Source organism: Elgaria multicarinata, chromosome 9, assembly GCF_023053635.1.
Source record: "Elgaria multicarinata webbii isolate HBS135686 ecotype San Diego chromosome 9, rElgMul1.1.pri, whole genome shotgun sequence".
NCBI lineage: Eukaryota > Metazoa > Chordata > Lepidosauria > Squamata > Anguidae > Elgaria > Elgaria multicarinata.
Genome location: NC_086179.1, coordinates 3,817,911 through 3,844,189, shown reverse-complemented (window position 1 = coordinate 3,844,189; position 26,279 = coordinate 3,817,911). Strand labels below are relative to the sequence as shown.

The following is a 26,279-nucleotide window of genomic DNA, read 5'->3' as shown; positions in this document are numbered from 1 at the left end:
AACTTGGCAGTCATGCTCCAGCTGAACCTTTTCCACAGCTATCACATCTATGTTTCTTCTGCTGCCCCTTATGCCTGGAACGCTCTTCCAGAACATTTGAGAACTACAAGTTCAATCGCAGCTTTTAAAGCTCAGCTAAAAACTTTTCTTTTTCCTAAAGCTTTTAAAACTTGATGTTGTTCGGACTTTATACTGTTAGTTTTACCCTACCCTGTGCCTGTTTACCCTACCCTGTGCCTGTTTGCATTCTCTTCCCCTCCTTATTGTTCTATTATGATTTTATTAGATTGTAAGCCTATGCGGCAGGGTCTTGCTATTTACTGTTTTACTCTGTACAGCACCATGTACATTGATGGTGCTACATAAATAAATAAATAAATAAATAAATAAATAAATAAATAATAATAATATGTTATACGGACATTTTAGCTGGCACTAAAACCAAATCTTATGAGCCAGTTGCTCCTGTCTTCCTTGGAAACTGACTTAAAACTTCACAGAATATATGTCAACATATAACTTTCCACATGTTAGGGCCACATGTATACAACAGATCCTTTTGAGTTTTAGGGAAATAAATTTCAAAAATTATTGGTCATGCCGCCAGACCTCATGAAAGTTGGCTTGTTCACTAGCAAGCAGTAAGCCTACTGTACGTTTCACAAAAGTAAGTGACTCTCAGCAGAAGTGTGAGAGAAAGCGAAAGAGAGAGAGAAAGAGAGAGGGAGAGAGAATGCACACACCACTATTGTGCCAATTATTTATCTATAATAAGCAAACTACTCCCCTGTTGCTGAACATGTGAGTAACCCCATTGTGAACTATTGCATCATGACTTCAGGAAAGCTCCTTTGAGAGAGAAAACTCTCTGAATCTACATTCTACAGTACCAAATCCCATGCCATGAGCTCTTAGGGAAGTGGAAAACTTGGGGGTCGGAAATTGGGGGAGACAGAACTGGCCCTCCCTCGGTGACAAAGGTGGAGAAAGAAAACCTGCTCGAATTCTACCTAAGGTGATGGGCTGGCCCCACACCCAGCAAAAACGTCCTTGTCTTCTCTTTGGGGACGCCGAAGGAGGGTCCCTAGCACAGAGGTCTGGAGCTCATTTCCAGAACTCCTCTGCTGTGTTCCACCAATCTCTCTCCCTCTCTGCCAGCTCAAAACCCACCTTCAGGAACCCTTCACTTAACCCCCTCAGTCCTCATCCCTCAGTGAAACCAAACGCAAGTACGTGCATCTGCACTTGTTCGTCTCACATCAGCCTTCCCATCTCTCACTGTTCGCAGCTCTGATTTTTAATTTGGATTGCAAGCTCCTTGGGGCTTACCTTACTAAGCACAAGACTATGCACGCCGATTCATGTACATTTATTATTACGTTATTATTCTTTATTGCATTTATATACCGCCCCATAGCCGAAGCTCTCTAGGCGGTTCACATAAGATAAAACATTTAAAAACAATATACAAACATTAAAAACCACAAATTTCACATACATTTAAAACCACTGTATCAACTTTAGAAACGATGAGCCAAAAAAACCAGACCCTGGTTCATTACATATTGCTAAATGCCTGGGAGAAGAGAAAAAGTCTTGACCTGGCACCAAAAAGATGACAATGTCGGCGCCAGGCAGGCCTCATCAAGGAGATTGTTCCACAATCGGGGGCCACCACAGAGAAGGCTCTCTCTCTTGTTGCCGTCCTCCGAGCTTCCCTCAGAATAGGCATCCAGAGGAGGACCTTAGATGTTGAACGTAGTGTTCAGGTAGGCTCATGTTGGGAAAGGTGTTCTGTCAGGTATTGTGGTCCCAAGCCGCGTAAGGCTTTATAGGTTAAAACCAGCACCTTGAATGGGCCTCGGAAACATACAAGCAGCCATTGTTGTTGTTGTTATTATTATTATTATTATTAGTCTCGCTGGTTCACATAAATAATGTATTTTGTATTTTTCTGCCTTGATTTATGAATTACTGAATGCCTGGACTATTGCATGTAGAAGGGTAGTAGAGGAAAATAATACATTTTTTTTAAAAAAAAAAAATATTATTATTGATGATGATGATGTAATTTCCCCAGTCACCCCTAGTTCACTATACATGGGAGAGGGCTTTCTCTGTGGTGGTACCCCGACTGCGGAATGCCCTCCCCTTGGAGGCCCGACTGGCACCAACGCTGACTTTATTCTGGCGCCAAGTAAAAACATGGCTTTTTAACAAAGCCTTTGTGGTTAAATTCACCAGGCTTGCACATTGCTTTAACTGTTTTAATTGCTTTTCCTGCTTTTAAATTATATACTGGTTTTAACTTGATTAACTTGATTTGTTTGTAGCTGTGTGTGTGTATATATATATATATATATATATATATATATATATATTTATAGTGTATAATTTTATCTGTACGCCGCCCTGAGGTCCTAGTGATATAGGGCGGAATACAAATGTTTAAAATAAATAAATAAATAATAAATACATAAAACTAGCAAGAATGGAGACCTGCCGGGTTTTCCTTTGCCCCATTTGCTGCAATTCCACAAAAGCGAGAAAGGGAGGAACAATGAGATTAACTACGGGGAGTGTGTGTGTGGGGGGAGAGAACACTTTCAATCAAAATGCCACTTTTACACCATCGGCACCCAAAGCCATCACCCCCAGAGCCTTCGTGGACAGATACTGGCACCTTAGCTCAGCCTTGCAAAGAGCCAGGATGATGACTGCAAGGCTAGGGTGACCACGTGCAAAGGAGGACAGGGCTCCTGTATCTTTAACACTTGCATAGAAAAGGGAATTTCAGCAGGGGACATTTGTATGCATGTCGCATCTGGTGAAATTCCCTCTTCACCACCACAGTTAAAGGTGCAGGAGCTATACTAGAGTGACCAGATTTAAAATAGGGCAGGGCACCTGCAGCTTTAACTGTGGTGATGAAGAGGGAATTTCACCAGGTTCTCCATATATACAAATAGCACCTGCTGAAATTCCCTTTTCAATACAACTGTTAAAGATACAGGAGCCCGGTCCTCCTTTTCATAGGGTCACCCTATGCAAGGCATTAGGATATCGATCGCGTTAGGCCTCAGGTTGTCAGATCCCCAAAACGCCTCCAAACCCCAGAACCCCGCTATCCAACTCAGCAGGGGCTCTGCGAAAGCTTTCAGATCCTACCACTGAAAATGCTGGGAACGGATCCCAGGGCTTTTTCTTTTATTTAGAAGTCATGTGCTCTATCACAGAGCTGCACCCCTTGGCGGGTCTTCTGAGCGAGCAGCATTGTCAGAGGCACGGTTCAAGCTGCAGCACGGCAGACTGGGGGACAACTGCTAAAAAAGTGGTATCCTTCTCTGCAGAGCCGGCAGAGCCAGGGAAGGCCCCTCAGAACGACAAACATCACAAGTGGTTCTCCCACACTTGGTAGAAAAGGTAGCAGCATCAATGAGAACACCTCAGCGTAGAGCCATTTAGCAGAGTCACTGGGGCTCCCCATGGAGAGAAAGGATTAAGTGTGTCTCCAAGGAGTTGTATATATATGAGAGAGAGAGAGAGAGAGAGAGAAAGAAAGATTGATGCTTCACTGGAAAAATCAATAGGCCAGAGACACTCAAAGCGCCCCTTTGCTACTTCTTTTTTTTTCAAGTTTCCACCTTATCTGGCTGCTTACCTGGGTCATCTTGTCCACAGAGACTGGAATCCCATCGATGGTTAAAGGTGGCAGCTCCGAGTTCACCTCTTGTGGCGCAGGTGCATGCTCCAATAGCGCTGACTCCAAGTCTTCCAGGATCATGCTCTTGTACTTGCGCACCTGTGGGGAATCAGAAAGGCTCAGGTAAACAAGGTGAAGAGCAACAGGAGAGAAGAGGATGCTAAGTAACAGGAAAGGGGGGGGTCGCTGTGCTCTTCCTCGTGGTGCCGCGCGGCGGAGCGAGCAAACAACAGCACAGCTGCCAGGTAAAAATACCCACCGGCCCCAAAGCTCTCAGACTAGAATTGCGTTAAGGAGAGATGATGAAACTGCAGGCAACACCACGAAGAGGAGCACGGCCAGGATTTCCAGAGAAGTTTGCAGGCAGGGCAGGATTGCCACCGTGGGCCAGACCGGACTGCAAATGTGGCCCTTACCACCCTCTGGTGCTTGCAGTATCAGCCCACATAGGCCCTGTTCAGAAGACACCTTAAACCATGGCTTTAGCCCTGGTGCATAAAGCAAAACACCTCATTCACCGTGGTTAAAGCCATAGTTTAAGGTGTCTCCTGAACGGCTTTCTGGCTTAACCTCCATGGTTAAAGCCACGGCTTAAGGTGTCTTCTGAGCAGGCTCATAAAGTCTACGACTAATTTTTATTTCTCTTTAACTTGCAGGTGGTTCTTCTTCCTGTTTGGGGTCTTGTACATAGAAAGCTTTTCACTGTCTAGCTCCTTCCTATCTCTCTTCTCTCATCTCACACTATTGCCCCGCTCGTGCTCTTCGCTCCTCTGATGCCATGTTTCTCGCCTGCCCAAGGGTCTCTACTTCCCTTGCCCGGCTTCGTCCATTTTCTTCGGCTGCCCCTTATGCCTGGAACGCTCTTCCAGAACATTTGAGAACTACAAGTTCAGCCGCAGCTTTTAAAGCTCAGCTAAAAACTTTTCTTTTTCCTAAAGCTTTTAAAACTTGATTTTGTTCTGACTTTATACTGTTAGTTTTACCCTACCCTGTGCCTGTTTGCATTCTCTTCCCCTCCTTATTGTTTTATTATGGTTTTATTAGAATGTAAGCCTATGCAGCAGGGTCTTGCTATTTACTGTTTTACTCTGTACAGCACCATGGACACTGATGGTGCTATATAAATAAATAAATAAATAAATAATAATAATAATAATAACCTCATGGCCCAAGGCCGGTGCCTTGGCAAGCGAGCTCCCTGGAACCGTGTGTATATGCTAAGGCTGTGGTCCTTGCACTGTCTCCCATTGAGGCCACCAGCCTGAGAAAGTGACCTCAGGCGCTGAGGCTGGAGAACAACAGCCACTTCAACGCCTTGAACTGGGGACAGCCACAAGCTAGCCTGACCCTGTTCAGGTCCTCCAGGGCAGCTCTTAGGCCTAATCTACACCAAGCAGGATATTGCACTATGGAAGCGGTATATAAAAGGCAGGAGCCACACTACTGCTTTATATTTATTTATTTATTTATTTATTTATTTATTTATTTATTTATTATTTAGAATATTTATATACCGCTCCCCATTGAAAAATTTCAGAGCGGTGTACAATGTAAAATGAAAATAAAAACAGAATAAAAACAGTTCAAACAAAATTTAAAAGAAGCAATAACAGTAATCCAAGGCTGCATGTTAGAGAAAGGCTTCTTGGAATAAAGATGTTTTCAAGAGGCGCCGAAAGGAGTACAAGGTTGGCGCCTGCCTGACCTCCAGAGGCAGGGAGTTCCACAGGAGGGGGGCCACCACGCTGAAGGCTCTTCCCCTGGTGGATTCCAATCGGAGGATGGATCTAGGTGGAACCACCAGCAGCAGGCCCTTGGATGACCTCAGTGACCGGGCAGGTTGGTAAGGGAGAAGGCAGCGCTCTCTCAGGTATCCTGGTCCCAAGTTGTTTAGGGCTTTGTACACAAGTACAAGAACCTTCAACCTGGCCCGGTAGCGAATAGGCAGCCAGTGCAGCTCCCTCAGCAGAGGAGTTCCATGCTGGAAAGGGGCAGCTCCAGCATTCTGCACTAGCTCCAGCTTCCGGAGCAGCTTCAAGGGCAGCCCCACATAGAGCGCGTTGTAGTAATCCAGGCTTTAGGTTACCAATGCTTGTACCACCGTGGCCCAGCTATCCCTGTCCAGGAGAGGCCGTAGGTGGCGAACCAACCGAAGATGGTAAAAGGCACTCTGAGCCGTGGCGGCTACTTGAGCCTCCAATGACAGAAATGGGTCTAAGAGTACCCCCAAACTACGAACCTACGAACTACAAACTACGAACTTTATAGCAGTGTTGAAGCGCACTGACAACTGTTGGGGCCCATTGACACATGCCATATTCCGCTTTCATACTGCTATGTCCTGGTTGGTGTGGCTCCTGCCTTTTATATCCCGCTTTCATAGTGCAATCTCCTGCTTGCTGTAGATTAGGCCACAGTCTCCATACTCCTTCCAGGACTGATGGAAAGGATTTAGACAAGCACAGCAAGGTGGATAAAACGTTGGCCGGGGGGGTGGGGGGTGCAGGAACTGGGTACGTTCAGCCTGGGCCAGAAGGAAGAGTTAATGGGGATGAGCTGATACCTTTCAGATATTTAAAACCAGATTGGGGGGGAGGGTAAAATGATCATCTCATTCTCTTAGAATAGAAGAAGCAGCAGGTTTCATTTATGGGAAGGCCAACTTAGACCAAACATCCAGAAAACGGCCAACCTGTGAAGATCGTTATCAAAGGCTGTGCTCTCTGGTCCACCAGTAAGAGCTGTGAGAATGGTGAGTACCAGGAACGGGGCTGGCCTTTAGGAGGATTTTGAAGACTTTATTTATTATTTATTTGTTTATTACATTTTTATACCACCCAATAGCCGAAGCTCTCTGGGCGGTTCACAAAAATCATGGAACAGGAGGACTTATTGATTCGAGCTTGTATTGGGTTAACTGTAGCATTCTGTGCTTTTAACTAGGGTATTATCTGTTGTTGCTGTTGTATTTGTTACATCTTATTCATGATTTGAATCGTTTATGTACTGAATATTGTGTTTGATTAAGTATTTTATATTTTTATATACTGCTTTGCCAGGGTATTTACCTTGAAAAGCAGGCTATAAATCTAATCATAGAATCATAGAATAGCAGAGTTGGAAGGGGCCTACAAGGCCATCGAGTCCCACCCTCTGCCTGATGATGATTGATTCATCATCATCAATCTGCCTGACAGTAAGAGAAGTTCAATCATGGAACAGGAGGACAAATAAAAAAATAAACATTCTAGACCAAGTTAACTTTTTTTTAAAAAAAAAGTTGCATTCTGTAACTTGTAGGCAAATTTGCAAAATTTATGTATTTGTTTATTTTACGTAATTGCACTAGTGTGCATGCATGTGTGCGTGCGTGACACACGCACATGCACGCACAAGCACAGGTACACGGGATGTTACATCTGGAGAGCACCCCCCCTCTCTCTCTCTCACACACACACACACGCACGAGAGAGAGAGAGAGAGAACGTTTCAAGGCTATCTTCACAGTTTGCTTTTATTCTTAAGAAAGCAAGCGGAAGTTCTCAGGGTGTTGGATCCTGTGCACAGCACCGATATGTCATTGCGCATGCAGCCCTGTCTGGAAAGGCTGCGGCCCTTGCTTTCTGGGAGGTTATTTATGTATTTAATACCGCCCAATAGCCAAAGCTCTCTGGGCGGTTCACAAGAAAAGGCTGCAAGGACAACTGCTGCGGGGGGTTTAGATACTGGCTGTTGTTCCCTGTGAGGTAAAAGGAGACCATCAATTCTGCACCGTCCAATTCTCTAATGGTGAGTACTCTCTGGGGGCAGGAAGTGGGATCCAGAGGCCCTCCCACTTTAGTGGCAAATGGGATACTATTCCCATCTGCTCCGTTCACAGATCTGGTCCAGATGACACCCCATGGCTCGTCGTGGGTTATTTATGCCACAACGAGCGGTATAGAATCATAGAATAGCAGAGTTGGAAGGGGCCTACAAGGCCATCCAGTCCAACCCCCCTGCTCAATGCAGGAATCCACCCTAAAGCATCCCTGACAGATGCTTGTCCAGCTGCCTCTTGAAGGCCTCTAGGGTGGGAGAACCCACCACCTCTCTAGGTAACTGGTTCCATTGTCGTACTGCTCTAACAGTCAGGAAGTTTTTCCTGATGTCCAGCTGGAATCTGGCTTCCTTTAACTTAAGCCCGTTATTCCGTGTCCTGCACTCTGGGAGGATCCAGAAGAGATCCTGGCCCTCCTCTGTGTGACAACCTTTTTAAGTATTTGAAGAGTGCTCTCATGTCTCCCCTCAATCTTCTCTTCTCCAGGCTAAACATGCCCAGTTCTTTTAGTCTCTCGTCATAGGGCTTTGTTTCCAGACCCCTGATCATCCATGGGCACCATGCCACATATCCAACCTCTACTCAGAGGTTGTCGTGCCATGCAAACCCGGCAAGCATGGTTATGAGAGGGTTAAGCGAACCCTCGCATAACCCTAAAACAGACCATGGGTTATGCAAGTGTTATTTAACCCACGTTCGCTGGGTTCACACAGCAACTCCTCCACAGGGGTCGCATATTCAAAATGGCAGCTGCACACAATGAAGCCTCATTCTTCCTCCTGTGACTCCATGAATGTTCATTACCATCCTTGCACAACTGAAGGCACAGTGTTCCAAACCTGGGGTGCGATGAGGGGGTCTCAAGGGCCTTACCACGTTCTCCAGCGGCGCTGCACCAAATACTTTAAAAACGGGGTTGGGCTTGGAGGGCGAGATGCACAGGACGATGGCCTGCTGTCCAACGCGGGTGGTGTATTCATCCAGCGTGGCACGGAGCTTCCTGTGTCAGCCAGGCAAAAGGAAGAGAGGGTTGGGGCGTTTTAATTAAAACAAACAAACAAACAGTTTACCGCAAGAAAACTAATTCCATTCATTCGTCTTTTCCGGTATCCTAACACTACCATATAATAGAGTATTTATTTATTTATTTATTTCATTTGTATACCGCCCCAAAGCTGAAGCTCTCAGGGTGGTTCACATAAGATAAAAACACTTAAAAACAATATACAAAAATTAAAAACCACAAAAACGTGTGCATATATTTAAAACCACTATAACAACTTTAAAAACGATGAGCCAAAAAACCAGACCCTGGCTCATTACATATTGCTAAATGCCTGGGAGAAGAGAAAAGTCTTGACCTGGCGCTGAAAAGTTGACAATGTCGGCGCCAGGCAAGCCTCGTTAGGGAGATTGTTCCAGTTGGGGGGCCACCACAGAGAAGGCCCTCTCCCTTGTCGCCACCCTCCGAGCTTCCATCGGAGCAGGCACCCGGAGGAGGAACCTTAGATGTTGAATGCATTGTTTGGGTAGGTTCATGTCGGGAAAGGCGTTCCATTAGGTATTGTGGTCCCAAGCCACATAAGGCTTTATAGAGTCCAAGTCCTTTTCCGATATCCTAACACTACCATATAATAGAGTACTTCTTATAGTCAGGCTTGAAAATGTTGCCGTTTCAGCCAATATCTGCCCAAACAGAATTCGGTTGCCACAAACCAAGAAAGCTTGTTTTGGAAAAGCACTGTAGGGTTGCCCTGCCTACGGTGCAAACAGGATTGTTCTTTTCTTTTAAGAACTTGCCAGGGTGCAGCCATTTCATGACAGAAATAACCCGTATATGCTGCCTTGAGGATGGGCAGGATAGAAACATAATACATTCGTCACCTTGATCAAAAGAATACTTCAAGGGTGATATGTGGCAAGAAAGCAGCCACTGAGCCCCACCACAAAAGCTTGCTGATACCACCAGGACCGTTAACATGTCGGAAGCACCCTCCTTATCTCTACAAATAAGGAATTCTCAGGTGTTTCCCTCCAGGTAAAGAGAGCTAGTGCCACAGAGTGGGTAAGAGACTGAGATGTGAACCAAGACGCTCCTGGTTCAAATCTTGCTTCTGGCCATGAACACTCAGCGGCCTTAGGAAAGTCACCTGCTCCCAGCCTCAGTCCCTGCCTACACCACGGCCTCACCCCATCTGCAAAATGGGGATAATACCACCGGCCTGTCCCTAGCAGGGTGGTGGTAAGGATGAATGAGGTGATTTGAACGAACAGCTGTGAAATGCCTTATCCCAGCCCTCCAAATGTGTTGGACTACATCTCCCCTAATTCCCAGCACCAGATTGCAAAAGGATACCCCACAGTGCTATAGAGGTGTCACTACAACAGTTCACAAGTCACTGTATTTCTGCAGGAACCTGCGAAGCCCACAGGGCAGAGGTGACGACCTTGCACTTATTGACATGATCGTGGGAGGTAAGTGCAGCATTTCCAGCGCCCCTGATCCTGCCAGCTGTTGCTGACGCCCTTCCAAGGCACTTCAACCTCGAACACGTCCACATAGGTTTGGGGCCAGCAGTTGCTATCCAAGGATAGCCGAGAGTGTAAAGTGACTTTTAGGGCACAATCCTGTGCACCTTTTGACAGAAAAAAAGGCCTACAACTCCCAGCATCCATCCAGCAAGCCATGGCACCTGTAGGCTCCTGCAGGAACGAAGACAGCCAGCACGCACCCCCACACCACGGCCAGCTCGTATCGTGCGCAGGCAAAACAGAATGCAAATTCTTAAAGCAGCAACTTGTGCGCGGATTTGCACACACAAATTAGCACCGGCCCTCATGGCAGATTTATTTATTTAGTTAAAGCATTTTTATAGTGCCGCCTCACCATTTCTGGCATCGAGGCGCTTTACAATTCCATTAAAACCCTCAACCCACATTAAGACAATTCCATTAAGACCCTCACCCTCAAAAAGCCCTCAACCCCAATTTAAACCACCCCCTCCCCAAACTCTTGTGAAACTAAAAACGCCTTACAAAGGCATTTGAAGCAATTGAGAGGGGGAGCCTGTCTAATCTCCAGGGGCACATTATTCCATAACCGGGGGCCAGCCACTGAAAAAGCCCTGGCCCCCGCACATTCCAATTTGTAGCGGGGGACCGTCAGGGCACGCTGCTTCTGAGAGCGAGTCTGCCAATGGCGAAATACAGGAGAGAGGCGAGTGCTCAGGTATCCAGGACCCAAGCAATGCAGAGCTTTATACATAGAATCATAGAACAGCAGAGTTGGAAGGGGCCTACAAGGCCATTGAGTCCAAGCCCCTGTTCAATGCAGGAATCCACCCTAAAGTATCACTGACAGATGCTTGTCCAGCTGCCTCTTGAAGGCCTCTAGTGTGGGAGAGCCCACAACCTCCCTAGGGAACTGATTCCACTGTCGTACTGCTCTAACAGTCAGGAAGTTTTTCCTGATGTCCAGCTGGAATCTGGCTTCCTTTAACTTGAGCCCGTTATTCCGTGTCCTGCACTCTGGGAGGATCGAGAAGAGATCCTCACCCTCCTCTCTGTGACAACCTTTTAAGTATTTGAAGAGTGCTCTCATGTCTCCCCTCAATCTTCTCTTCTCCAGGCTCAACATGCCCAGTTCTTTCAGTCTCTCCTCATAGGGCTTTGTATCCAGACCCCTGATCATCCTGGTTGCCCTACTCTGAACACGCTCCAGCTTGTCTGCGTCCTTCTTGAATTGTGGAGCCCAGAACTGGACACAATACTCTAGATGAGGCCTAACCAGGGCCGAATAGAGAGGAACCAGTACCTCACGCGATTTGGAAGCTATACTTCTATTAATGCAGCCCAAAATAGCATTGGCCTTTCTTGCAGCCATATCGCACTGTTGGCTCATATTCAGCTTGCAATCTACAATAATTCCAAGATCCTTCTCATTTGTAGTATTGCTGAGCCAAATACCCCCCATCTTGTAACTGTGCCTTTGGTTTCTATTTCCTAAATGTAGAACTTGGCATTTATCCCTATTAAATTTCATTCTGTTGTTTTCAGCCCAGCACTCCAGCCTATCAAGATCACTTTGACGTTTGTTTCTGTCTTCCAGGGTATTAGCTATCCCACCCAATTTGGTGTCATCTGCAAATTTGATCAGCGTTCCCTGCACCTCCTCGTCCAAATCATTAATAAAAATGTTGAAGAGCACTGGGCCCAGGACTGAGCCCTGCGGCACCCCACTCGTTGCCTCTCCCCAGTTTGAGAAGGTTCCATTGATAAGTACTCTTTGAGTCCGATTCTGTAGCCAACTGTGGATCCACCTAATAGTTGTTCCATCTAGCCCACTTTTAGCTAGTTTGTTAATCAGAATGTCATGTGGTACTTTGTCAAAACCTTTGTTGAAGTCAAGATATATGACGTCCACAGCATTCCCACAGTCCACAAGGGAGGTTACCCGATCAAAAAATGAGATCAAATTAGTCTGACCGGACTTGTTCTTGACAAATCCATGTTGGCTTCTAGTGATCACCACATTGATTTCAAGGTGTTTACAGACTGACTTCTTTATAATCTGCTCCAGTATTTTCCCAGGGATGGATGTCAGACTGATTGGTCTGTAGTTCCCTGGTTCCTCCTTTTTGCCCTTTTTGAAGATAGGGACAATGTTAGCCCTCCTCCAGGATGGCTAACCCTACAAGACCTTGTAGCGCACTCTAGCAGCCACCGGCAGCCAATGGAGCTCTTGAAGCACCAAAGTGATAGAAGACCACTTTGGGAGCCCCTTGACCAACCTGGCTGATACATTTTGTACACCCTGTAGGCATTGGATTTGCTTCAAGGGAAGCCCTGTATACAACAGGTTGCAATAGTCCAGTCTGGAAATAACCAGGGCCTGGGCTGCGGTGGTAAGATCAGCCTCTGACAGAAAGGGGCGAACTTGGCGGAGCACATGTAGTTGATAACAGCAACTCCGAACCACGGCCCCCACCTGTGAAGACATAGTTAGGGACTGGTCAAGAATAACACCCAGGTCCCGCGCCTCAGTCACAATCCTTGGTCGGATTCCTGAAATAGGCAGATCTGCCAGCTGCTGAACTGTAGCACATTGTTCCCAACAAAGCCCCTCCCCTCCCGCTTCCATGAATGAGAAGGGAATTCCCAAAAGGAGAGCACAAAGCCAATTATACCGGGGGTGGGAGGGAGGTTAGGGTGGAGAAATCATGCTGTTTACAATGCCCTACGGAGAAAGCTGTGCACCTTCTGTGATACCACACACCTGGAAAACAGTGACAGGTGGGGAAAAGACAGCGAACTGCTGCTGAGTCCTAGAGCTCTGCATTTGGGAGAGCTCCCAAAAGCATTTCCTTGTTTTAGCAACGGTGGAGACATGTGTCAACGCAGGAGCATTGCCTGTGAAAGGCTCTAAGTCATAGAATCATAGAATAGTAGAGTTGGAAGGGGCCTGTAAGGCCATCGAGTCCAACCCCCTGCTCAATGCAGGAATCCACCCTAAAGCATCCCTGACAGATGGTTCTCCAGCTGCCTCTTGAAGGCCTCTAGTGTGGGAGAGCCCACAACCTCCCTAGGGAACTGATTCCACCGTCGCACTGCTCTAACAGTCAGGAAGTTTTTCCTGATGTCCAGCTGGAATCTGACTTCCTTTAACTTGAGCCCGTTATTCCGTGTCCTGCACTCTGGGAGGATCGAGAAGAGATCCTGGCCCTCCTCTGTGGGACAACCTTTCATGTCTTTGAAGAGTGCTCTCATGTCTCCCCTCCATCTCCTCTTCTCCAGGCTAAACTTGCCCAGTTCTTTCCGTCTCTCCTCATAGGGCTTTGTTTCCAGACCCCTGATCCTCCTTGTCGCCTACCCCTGTTGTATGTGATGCACCGGGCACGCTGGAGCAGCTTGGTACAAAGCCCTGGAGCAGAGGCACTGCTGGAATTATTCCACTGACACTGAGCAAGGCTCAGCAACACACTGCAACACCAGGCCAAGGAAAACGCGTCTGTTTGGCTGAAGGTTGCATCAGAGTTGCCCCTGGAGGAAGTGTCCCTCTGTGGGGAGAGAAGCACTCTCAACAAGCACTGGAGTTGGTTCTTCTTAAGGATCCTGTGAAGCACATTCCAAGAGACGCATTTATTTATTCCTAAGCGTCGTCCCACAGACACAGGGGAGGGGGTCCTGCCCTGCCATTTCCAACACGGGGACGGGGGGAGGGTGTGTTGGTAGCTAGCAAAGAGGAGCTCAACCATCACCATTCACAGTGGCTGGAAACGTCAAGCACAAACAATGCCAACCAGGTGTAATCTCCCCTTTTTTCTGACTGTTCTCATCTGGGCAGATGGGGACAGCCGTGCTTGAGCAGTGGTTTAGCAAAATCACTTTGAGCAGAGAGATCTTACAGAGAGGGGGCTTTTCCTCTGGACCCTAGTTTGGAAAATGCCTGGCTAGGTGGCACGGTTGGACAGAAGGTAGATTTCCAGGTATTTTGGAGTCCAACTCCCAATGTGCCTGACCACTGGCATGCAAGCAGGGGCTTCTGGAAGTTTAAGTCCAAAACATCTGGAGAGCCACTTTCTGCCCACTCCTGGCCTACAGCATCCCTGAAGAAAATATCCCACCCCACCCCAAGTGTCTGCACAAGCAGGTGATGATTTCATTTGAGCAAGAGAAGGTCCAGATGGGAATACTGACCCCATAAGGGCAAAATAACCCAACCTCGTATTTTCTGAAGAAGAACTCCCATGTTTTTCTGCATGGTAGCATCTATAAGACATGCAATTCCACGGCAAGCTTTTTATGCAGTGGCCCGTGCCAAAATGGGTCGGCGGTGTACAGCAGCCTTTCCCAACCTGGTTAAATCACTGAAACCAATACAGAAATATTTCTATTGCCTAGGGATAAGATGAGTGAGAAATACGATAAATCAGAATTGCACCCTGATGGGTTTGGTCAAGAAACAAAACAGAACAAAATCGAAACGGCAAAAACATCTGGCTCCTATCCCGATGCAGACTGTTCTGTATCAGAGTGAGCGAGTGCTGGGGGTCAGAAGGCTGCATTGCCCCTTCTCCGAACTGGCCACGGACCACGCCCTGCCCTCACCACGGAATTTGCTGCAGCCAAAGTAGCAGAAACAAAAGGGGGGAAAGGAGTGGTTTTGGGAACACATTGCTTGTTTGGAAGAAGTGCGCCCCCGGGAGCATGATTTTGCTTCCAAGCAAGGTGTGCGCTCTCTGTGCGCCTTGTTTTCAAGCAAAACTATCGCGCTTTTGTGGCCCTGGCCTCACAATGGCAGGAAGCTGGGGTGTGTGTGTCACCAATGTCAAACCCAGAACCTAGGACAACAGGGGGCACTGGTTCACCAGGCAGGTTCCTAGTTCAAGGCAGATCAATACGCAGGTCACTCACTCACAGCACAGGTCAATACACAGGCTCTTTGGATGTGGGTTCTAGTGGGAAAAGAACCATAATAAAGAAGCTTCATCGCTCAGTAAGACAGGACACCTGCTTTCATGCACAAGGCCTCACGCTCAGCCCCTGGGGACTGTAATGAAAAAGGTCCGCGGGTACCATGTGATGGAAAAGACTCCTGTCAGCCTCCCAGATGGAATTACACAAACCTTCCCCAACGTGATGGCTTCCAGATGTGTTGGACTAGAACTCCCAAATTAAATAGTGTCAAGGCACACAACTACTAATATTAAAAAGGGGTACACAATTCTTATTAACATGTATCAATTCTTAAATTACAATCCTCATATTTTATTTATTTATTTATTTATTTATTTATTTATTTATTTATTTGGATGATCAGGGGTCTGGAAACAAAGCCCTATGAAGAGAGACTGAAAGAACTGGGCAGGTTTAGCCTGGAGAAGAGAAGATGGAGGGGAGACATGATAGCACTCTTCAAGGACTTGAAAGGTTGTCACACAGAGGAGGGCCAGGATCTCTTCTCGATCCTCCCAGAGTGCAGGACACGGAATAACAGGCTCAAGTTAAAGGAAGCCAGATTCCAGCTGGACATCAGGAAAAACTTCCTGACTGTTAGAGCAGTACCACAATGGAATCAGTTCCCTAGGGAGGTGGTGGGCTCTCCCACACTAGAGGCCTTCAACAGGCAGCTGGACAACCACCTGTCAGGGATGCTTTAGGGTGGATTCTTGCATTGAGCAAGGGGTTGGACTCGATGGCCTTGTAGGCCCCTTCCAACTCTGCTATTCCATGATTCTATGATTTATTTACCACCCCACAGCCAAAGCTCTCTGGGAGGTTTACAACAGTTAAAAATAGTAAACATTAAAAAGTATACAAGATTTAAAAAACCATCAGAAACATATACACACAATATCGTCACTATAATGAAGAGTTTACCGTATCTGAGGCATTACTAGTTTGTCCGGGACTTCAAGTGATTTTCCATATGGAGTGGAGGAATTTCTCCTTCCTATCATCCATGGCAATTGCCTGTTAGGCGGTGTAGTTAAATTATGTCTTACTGATGAAGCTATTTGCCAAACACGTGAAAATATACCAGATACCTGTTTAACATTGAAGATTCCAAATTTAACTTTGGAATCTGTTTAATACTGAAGATACCCATTTGACTGTGAAATATGTTTAATGTTTCATTAACACTGAAGGTATCTAATTAACCTTGTAATCTCTTTAATGTTTCATATATTTTTTACTTAACTGTTTCAGCATTGTAATAAAAACTGTATTACTTTTTCTCACTGTCATAGTGATGATATTGTGTATATATATATATGAAAAGTGTAATTTAAGAATTGATACATATTAATAAGAATTGCATACCCCTTACTCATATTAGTTGTGTGCCTTAGAATCATAGAATAGTAGAGTTGGAAGGGGCCTATAAGGCCATCGAGTCCAACCCCCTGCTCAATGCAGGAATCCACCCTAAAGCATACTTGGTTGTCCAGCTGCCTCTTAAACGTCTCTAGTGTGGGAGAGCCCACAACCTCCCTAGGTAACTGGTTCCATTGTCATACTGCTCTAACAGTCAGGAAGTTTTTCCAGATGTCCAGCCAAAATCTGACTTCCTGTAACTTGAGCCCGTTATTCTGTGTCCGTACACTGGGAGGATGGAGAAGAGATCCTGGCCCTCCTCTGTGTGACAACCTTTTAAGGATTTGAAGAGTGCTATCATGTCTCCCCTCAATCTTCTCTTCTCCATGCTAATCATGCCCAGTTCTTCCAGTCTCTCTTCATAGGGCTTTGTTTCCAGACCCCTGATCATCCTGGTTGCCCTCCTCTGAACACGCTCCAGCTTGTCTGCATCCTTCTTGAATTGTGGAGCCCAGAACTGTATGCAATACTCTAGATGAGGCCGAACCAGGGCCAAATAGAGAGGAACCAGTAGCCTTGACACTATTTGTTTAATTTGACCTTGACAACTACTGCCTTCACTAATGTTCTGTGCGTCAACTGTATGGACTAGAATTCCCATCACCCCCACCCATGTGTTCAGATGCTCTTACCGTAACAATCGTGTCTGCTGCCTCTTGCGAATCGAGGGGTTGGACTCGAAAACGTGGGGCCGCTTCCTTTTTTTACCTGTTGCCACCGCAGCGGCCGCTGCCATCCCCACTGGGCCTGTGAACGAAAGATGGTGATGCATTTTAAGTATAGCTACACATGTGTCATTTCTAGAGAGACACTTGCAGGTTAGGTGCTGCACCCTTCTCCACGCATTCATTCTCACAACCATCTTGCAAAGTAAATTAATACTAGTTGTAAATAGGTATTCCTAACTTTTACCATGGAGAAATGGGATGGGCAAACAGGCAGTTTTCAAGCTTGTCGGGACCTCCTTTTCCCATCCTGACGCTTGTTTCACCTCATTCTCGAATGTAAGTGTGTGTATGTGGGGGGGTGGGGTTTGAACAGGAGAAAAGCACACTTTTAAAAGCATCCACCCAAGTGTGCACTTTCCCTCCATTGATTAAGGTGTGAAAATGCATCCTTTTGGGAAAATGCTCATTTTAAAGTGCACGTTTTTAAAAAAGAACATTATTATTATTATTATTATTATTTATTTATATAGCACCATCAATGTACATGTTTTGTGAACGCTATGCTTGAAAATTTCAATCACCGTGATTGTGTTTGGAACGGTAAGTGGAGCATTTTCGTCAATTTTTCGAGTGCCAAAGAAATCCTCATACATTCCTATGGGGAAAAGAAACCAGTTCTGTTGCTACTGCTATACTGCCCTCTGCTGGTTACAACATCGTATTAAAAATTCCAGTTTCAGAACAAGCGTGAAAATAGATAGAAAACAGGTCTCCTTTTACTAGTGAAAACTAACTTTTCAACATCAGAAAGAGGAACTACTTTTCAGACAGGATTCCAGGGCAGTTTTTATAGCCAGGTTTGGGACCACTGGAATCATGGAAGTATGTTCCACTAGCCAGGTGCACATTTTTGGAGAGGTGGAAGAACTGCAAACAAGTGGCATGAACTGAATTTTTTGTTGCTCTCTTGTCTTCATTCACCCAGGAAGGTAATTCTGCAACTGTTCACATCAATATGCTGCTAATCCTGTACACTAACAGCAAACTCATTCTCGGGGGGGGGGGTCTTTCCTGTACACAAAATGCCAGCACCCAGGCACAAGATAGAGGCAGGTTTGAAGGAACCTCAAGATTTGTATCAGTACAAAAAAAAATTATTTAGGGAAAAACACCCAAATGGGATTCACACAACCAACACAGCCCAATAGGAACTAAGCATACCCAGTGGACACAGGATGCTGGAAGATTGAAGGAAAACCTACACTGTACTCTTTTCGTCGCCAGCTGAAGACCTTTTTATTCTCTCAGTATTTTAACACTTTGTTGTTGTTGTTTATTCGTTCAGTCACTTCCGACTCTTCGTGACTTCATGGACCAGCCCACGCCAGAGCTTTCTGTCGGCCGTTGCCACCCCTAGCTCCCCCAAGGTCGTCACCTCCAGAATATCACCCATCCATCTTGCCCTTGGTCGGCCCCTCTTCCTTTTGCCTTCCACTTTCCCTAGCATCAGCCTCTTCTCCAGGGTATCCTGTCTTCTCATTATATGGCCAAAGTACTTCCGTTTTGCCTTTAATACCATTCCCTCAAGTGAGCAGTCTGGCTTTATTTCCTGGAGTCTGGCCTGGTTTGATCTTCTTGCAGTCCAAGGCACTCTCAGAATTTTCCTCCAACACCACAGTTCAAAAGCATCTATCTTCCTTCGCTCAGCTTTCCTTATGGTCCAGCTCTCGCAGCCATAGGTTACTACGGGGAATAACACTTAATTTTAACTTAAATTTAAATTTTACTGTTCTAACTCTCTGTATTTTAATCTTATCAATTTTGTTGTGTGGTTTTATCCTGGTTGTGCTTTTTATACTGTATTTTGTATTTGTGCTTTTAACCCGTTGGTTGTTTTATTATGGTTTTAATTCTTGTCAACCGCCCAGAGAGCTTCGGCTATTGGGCAGTATAAAAATGTAATAAATAAATAAATAATAAACCAGGGAAGAGAGGATGGAATGGCATATCCTGGAGGAGGGCATGTCTGGCAGGTAGAAACATTGAACAGGAGCACTAAGGGGACTAAACAGGTGGGGATGCTTTTGATTTATGATCTGAAATATGAAATTAGTATGGCCAACCCCTTTGACTTGGAAAGAGGGCCCACCCAAGTATATGCTTCGTGCTCAAAATGTGCACGTTCTTCTTCCAAAAGTATGGATTTTAGCATTTCAACATTCTTTAAAAATTGGAGCATCTTACATAGACAGATGTAGCCTTAATTGGCCAACTCTGCATTTCCCAATCCAACCCGATGCAAAAAGGGAAGCGATGCAAAGCCCTCCAGAAACACCTGCACCCCTAAGGTGCGAGGCAAATTGCGGAACCACCAGCAAATGTACCTGCAGCAGCCAGATGAGCGGTCACCTCATCGGTAGCCGTGGAGTTGAGAATGTCGGAGTCATCATAGGAGGTGTCCTCAGGAGAAGAGGGCGAGTCTTCATCGGCGCTGAGCATGCTGTGCTCCGTGTACGTGGCCACGTGGACCTGCTGGACCTGCTGGGCCACCGCATGGGCCTCGATGGTGGCCATGTGTTCCGTCTGGGTCACCGTGTGTTCCTCCATTAATAGCTACTGTATTGTAGGAAAAGGAAGACAGGAGCAGAAATTAGGTGGAAGAAAGCAAGTCTGAAATCTCCACTCCTATCTCAAGGATCAGAATTCAGAACGGAAAGGTGCCTTTGAACAGATGAATCCATGCTAGAGCAAATCCTGCACAGGTCTAGAACAACAGATACTTTAAACAAGATTTGAAAAATTCAGAACTCAGTGTGGATTCACATGAGGACCCCGAGACCAACAGGCACCTGGGATTATTGGACTTTCATTGCTATCAGACAATCCAAGTAATGCAGATTGTCAGGGCACAAAAGTCACTTACAACACCTCCAGTTTATCTGAGGGCGATCCTGGATGCAACTACCTCTGTTAGGCTTTAAATTTGGTTTTAGTACCTATGTAGGCTTTTCTATATTGCTGTCTTAGTTTCTGTGATGCATCTAGAGGCCTCTTACATTAGGCTTCTACAAGTCTGGTGTGTGTGTGTGTGTGAGAGAGAGAGAGAGAGAGAAAGAGATAGGTCCGCCTGGCGCCTACACTGTACTCTTTTTGTCGCCAGCTGAAGACCTTTTTATTCTCTCAGTATTTTAATGCTTAATTTTAACTTAAATTTTACTGTTCTAATTCTGTATTTTAATCTTATATCAATTTTGCTGCATGGTTTTATCCTGGTTGTGCTTTTTATACTGTATTTTGTATTTGTGTTTTTAACCTGTTGGTTGTTTTATGATGGTTTTAATTTTTGTGAACCGCCCAGAGAGCTTCGGCTATTGGGCAGTATAAAAATGTAATAAATAAATAAATGAGAGAGAGAGACTGAGTTCATTCGGTCACTGGGGAAACGAAGCCACTGTGGCGAAGGTTGTTGTGTCATGCAAAACAGGCGAGATGCCCAGTGGGGTGGCTTCTAAACCACCCCACAACCCATGCATTGTTGTAGGGATTGTGCGGTGGTTTTAAAACCACTCCCACCGTACACCTCACTGGGTTCAGACAACATGATAACCTGCGCCGCATCATAGGCAATTAGGCAAATGACAGGTGTATGACAGGCACATGTGAACCGTGTGTGCGTGTATCATGTTAAACTTTCTGCTCTTCTGTATAAATTCTGTTTCAAACTGTTGGGATTATAAAATTGTATGAGTCTAGAGAATGAATGGACTCTGCCATGGCAAAAGAACCAAAGTGTCGTTTGTTCCAGGACACAGCTATATCCTAAGCCTGTCTTCCAATGTGTTAGACTACAACTCCCAGCATGCCAGCCAGATTCTGGGAGTCCAACACATCCGAAGGACCTCAGGTTGGGGAAGATCGTCTTATGCACCGGCTACAAAACACTTGCAAAGATTGCAAAAGAAAGCCTGCCTGAGACTTCTGCTTCTAGGTTAGTAGAAAGTAACATGTGGTTAGCAACTGGCTGGACATTTCCAGTACAAAGATGCCTCATCTCCCCCAGACCGAAACAGCACAGAGTCAGATGATGACACAAGCCTGTGTGACTTCCAGAAGACCAGGCCAAGGCCATAATGTGTAGCCACCAATGGCACTACAGAGCTGATGTCTCTCTGAACATATGCTGGCAGCCAGTGGTCAAGAGAACAGAGGGTGCGTGAGGAGGAGGACTGAGCAACAGAACTCCTGATACCTGGAAAAAGAGCCTAAAGATTTGGGGAGAAGAGAGCACCTTTGGGCATCACCTTGCAGCACATTCATTCTCTCTCTCTCTCTCTCTCTCTCTCTCTCTCTCTCCTCCTCCAGTCTCGATGTCTCAGAACTGGACACCTGGAAACTATATCCCTTTTGTACGGTGTGTGTGTACTTTGGATGTTTACCCTTGTATTTAATAAATGCAGGGTTTGCCTTTAACTCCATATACAGTCGTGTGAAAAAGAAAGTACACCCTCTTGGAATTGTATGATTTTACATATCAGGACATAATAACAATCATCTGTTCCTTAGCAGGTCTAAAAATTCGGTAACTACAACCTCAGATGAACAACAACACATGACATATTACACCGTGTCATGATTTATTTAACAGAAATAAAGCCAAAATGGAGAAGCCATGTGTGAATAAGTAAGTACACCCTTACTGCTTCCATAGGAATTAAGATGCTAAGTAGCAGACAAGTGCTGCTAATCAAATGCCTGTGATTAATTGATCATCAGCAAGTATGACCACCTCTATAAAAGCCAAAGTTTTTTCAGTTTGCTGGTCTGGAGCATTCAGGTGTGTGTTAACACAATGCCAAGGAGGAAAGGCATCAGCAATGATCTTAGAGAAGCAATTGCTGCTGCCCATCAATCTGGGAAGGGTTATAAGGCCATTTCCAAACAATCTAAAGTCCATCATTCTACAGTGAGAAAGATGATTCAAAAGTGGAAAACATTCAAGACGATGTTGCCAATCCTCCCAGGAGAGGACGTCCCAGCAAAATCACCCCAAGGTCAGTCTGTGCAATGCTCAGAGAAATTGCAAAAGAGTTACATCTCAGACTCTACAGGCCTCAGTGAGCATGTTAAATGTTAAAGTTCATGACAGTACAATTAGAAAGACTGAACAAGTATGGTTTGTTTGGAAGGGTTGCCAGGAGAAAGCCTCTTCTCTCTAAAAAGAACGTGGCAGCATGGCTTAGATTTGCAAAGTTGCACCTGAACAAACCACAAGACTTCTGGAACGATGTCCTTTGGACAGATGAGACCAAAGTGGAGAAGTTTGGCCATAATGCACAGCGCCACGTTTGGCGAAAACCAAACCCAGCATATCAGCACAAACACGGAGGTGGAGGGATGATGATTTAGGCTTGTTTTGCAGCCACAGGACCTGGGAACCTTGCACTCATTGAGTCGACCATGAACTCCTCTGCATACCAAAGTATTCTAGAGTCAAATGTGAGGCCATCTGTCCGACAGCTAAAGCTTGGCCGAAATTGGGTCATGCAACAGGACAACGATCCCGAGCACACCAGCAAATCTACAACAGAATGGCTGAAAAAGAAAAGAATCAAGGTGTTGCAATGGCCCAGTCAAAGTCCAGACCTCAACCCGATTGAAATGCTGTGGCGGGACCTTAAGAGAGCCGTGCATAAACCAATGCCCTCAAACCTCAATGAACTGAAGCAACGTTGTAAAGAAGAGTGGGCCAAAATTCCTCCACAACGATGTGAGAGACTGATAAAGTCATACAGAAAACGATTACTTCAAGTGATTGCTGCTAAAGGTGGTTCTACAAGCTATTGAATCATAAGGTGCGCTTACTTATTCACACATGGCTTCTCCATTTTGGCTTTATTTCTGTTAAATAAATCATGACACGGTGTAATATGTCATGTGTTGTTGTTCATCTGAGGTTGTATTTACCGAATTTTTAGACCTGCTAAGGAACAGATGATTGTTATGATGTCCTGATATGTAAAATCATACAATTCCAAGAGGGTGTACTTTCTTTTTCACACAACTGTAAGTTGATAATGTTTGAAAGTTGGGGTTGCATGCCGGACATCTCTCTCCTCCTGTTCAATTTCACTCTGTGCTCCTGGCTGGGTGCTCCCTGCCATGTTCTGCCTCTCTCTTAATGGTTAGTTCGGCCTTCCCCAGCCGGGGGCTCGGCAGATGTGTTGGACTACAGCACCCTCTACATCTATCGCCCTCAACTTCTATCGCTGCCCCCTTCCCGGCTGGAGGTGGAGCCCTGATTGAGTTCATCTTTGCTCATGCCTTGACAGTTCTCTGACATCTTCAGAGCCAGTGCCCACCTCGACAGCCCCCCATGAAGCAAAGTGCAGCCTGGCACCCTCTAATAACCCATTAGAGTGCCACCACTTTCAGTCGAAAGCTCGGGAGAGGCAGCATTTCTCTGGCTGTTGTATGCCATTGCCTCAGAAGCGGCCTCTAGTTTAGGGAACAGCTGCAATGGAATGGGAGGCAGGACATGGAACTTCAACGGAATTAGTGCAACCAAGAAGCTCAGAGGTTGCTTGCTGCAATGAGCCTTGTTACATATCCAAGCACCGAAGCTGAACTCCTTGGTGGCTCCTCCAAAGACAATTTAGCTCTAACTTTTACTTTATATTCTCATTTTCTTAGCTATTGCCCAAATCATTGAACATAAGAAGAGACATGCTGAATCTGACCAAGGGTCCATCTCGTCCAGCACTCTGTTCACACAGTGGCCAACCAGCTGTTGACCAGGGACCCACAAGCAGGACATGGGTGCAACAGCACCTTCCTGTCCATGTTCCCCAGCAACTGGTGTACATAGGTTTCCTGCCTCTGATACTGGAGGCAGCACGTAGCCATCAGGACTAGTAGGCATGTCAGTGATGTAATGACGGTAGGTGAGCATCACAATAACAAACAATGTCGCAAAAGCACACAACTGCATACAATTAAATGTAAAACTACTTTTAAAGAACATGAAGTGAAGTATAGTTAAATCATAAGTATGAACATATTATACAGTTTTACAGATACATGACCAAGTTGTTTATAAACACAAATCAAGGTAGTTTTAAAGACAAAAAAGTCAAGTGACAAGTTGTATCAAAGTCTGGATTATAACACGCTTCTCGAAAGTATCACAAGTAAATAACAGCAAATAACAGGAATCCGACATTAGTCCCGTTTCATCGTGTTAGACTTCCTCAGATAAGCAGTTTCGTTTCGCCGTGCACAAGCAAAAGCCGTGGGAGTGTAGATTCTAGATCAGCGGTCCCCAACCATTTTGGCACCAGGGACCGGTTTCGTGGAAGACAATTTTTCCATGGACCTGGGGGGGGGTTTGAGGGGATGGTTTGGGAAGCCCCCCCTCGCCCCCCCCTGACTCCAGCGTTCTGGCTTCGCTTCGGCTGGGTGGGCGCCCAGCCGAAGCGAAGCCAGGGCGCTGGGGCAGGTGGCTTCGGAACGGCGTGCCCGGAAGTCGCTCTCCCAGAGCGGCTTCCAGCCGGGCGCACCATTCCGAAGCCACCCCACCCCACCCCAGCATCCTGGCTTCGCTTCAGCTGGGCAGACGAGATGGTGCCCCATGCCCAGGTACGCTGGGGTGGGTGAAAGCAGCTCACCTGCACAGCCCGGTTCCTAACAGGCTACAGACCGGTGCCGGTCCGTGGCCCGGGGGTTGGGGACCCCTGCTCTAGATAGTAGTCCTGTACTTATTTATAGTTTTTAGTCAAAGCCCTCCAAAGGGGAGGGTCTTTTCTTAGTCACCGGCTGACAGTCCAAATGCTTCAAGCAGGCAGAACTGTTAGACAATGGCTACTAGCCCTAAGGATTGTGTGCTACCTCCAGTATCCGAGGCAGTAAGCCTGTGTGCACCAGTTGCTGGGGAACATGGGGGGGGGCGCTGTTGCACCATGTCCTGCTTTGTTGGTCTGGCCACCAGCTGTTTAGCCACTGTGTGAAACGAGTGCTGGACTAGAAAGACCCTCGGTGTGATCCAGGATGGCACTTCTTACGTTCTTACATTAAATTTTTATTAGATTTTAGCATGTTTTAAGAGTGGTTTATAGCCACTATATTTTCTAAACACACGTCCTGTAAGAAAAGTTTGAGCTTTAAGATCCCTATATGATCTTACCACAAATGTGCTGAGAACTAACTTAGAAAATGGACGTGCAATAACTATGTCAAAGGAGGCAAATGCCAATTTTCTCCCTTGGTTCTCACCCCACCACTACCTGCTCTCCAGACAAAGGCATCCCTGGAATTCCTGCTCCATGTTGAAAGTTGCTTACTACCCTCAACATACAAGTTAACAGTGAGATAGACATATTCCCCAATATCTTTTTGTATATTTCACTTAATTCTACTGAAGACTGTGTTTCACTTATTATTAGGGACTTTGATTCTTTGGCGATTTTTCAAATATCATCTAGAACAAAATCTGTCAGATTTTTAAAATATACTTCTACTGCTTTAATAGCATTAATACAGCACGACTATTTTATGTTTCTTTTCATTTGCTTCTTACCCTTTGCGGTTGTTCTTCGTAATCTCATAGGATGCATCTTTGGAACAAGCAGGGGATTTCTCCCCCAAAGCCAATACTAACTTCAGAACAGGGATTCTGTTCAGGCCCATAACAAAGGAGGAAGGGGTCCGCTGTGATGAGTTCCCCCCCCCACCCCGATGCTACTTGTGTTTTTAAAAACCTGCACGTTACACACAAGCATTTAATGCATAGACGGGCCCAACTACCTTTTTTCCTGCCTTTTCTTTCTATTTGTAAGACTTTCTTTCTTTTCTCTTTGTGGGACAAAGGCATTTCACAACACGTTCTGCTATAGCAGGGCCATTAGCTTTAAGATTACCGCCTCTGCACATTTTCACTGATTGTTATTAGTTTATTTGCAAAGTAGTAAGGCATTTTGGCAAAAATGGTTCAACAACGTGAAGTGACCCAATGTTAAAGAGACGGAAAGGAAAGGAAAGGAAAGGAACCTCTCATGCAAGCACTGAGTCATTACTGACTCTTGGGGGGACGGCAGCTTTCGCTGACGTTTTCTTGGCAGGCCTTATAGCGGGGTGGTTTGCCGTTGCCGTCCCTGGCCATTATTCCCTTTCCCCCAGCTAACTGGGTACTCATTTTACCGACCTCAGGAGGATGGAA

At 45.8% G+C, this 26,279-nt stretch overlaps 1 protein-coding gene across 3 annotated transcripts in view; it reads right to left on the bottom strand.

The window, feature by feature from the left end:
- NRF1 (nuclear respiratory factor 1) overlaps positions 1 to 26,279 on the bottom strand; it is a 91,352-nt gene that overhangs the window by 51,150 nt on the left and 13,923 nt on the right. For all 3 annotated transcript variants that reach the window (XM_063134618.1, XM_063134620.1, XM_063134619.1), the window contains exons 2-5: positions 19,453 to 19,684; positions 17,033 to 17,147; positions 8,397 to 8,523; positions 3,662 to 3,802 (exon numbers count right to left, since the gene is read on the bottom strand). In XM_063134618.1, the coding sequence (XP_062990688.1) occupies positions 3,662 to 3,802; positions 8,397 to 8,523; positions 17,033 to 17,147; positions 19,453 to 19,675 (606 nt within the window). In that variant the 5' untranslated portion in view covers positions 19,676 to 19,684. The remainder of the gene's footprint in view (positions 1 to 3,661; positions 3,803 to 8,396; positions 8,524 to 17,032; positions 17,148 to 19,452; positions 19,685 to 26,279) is intronic.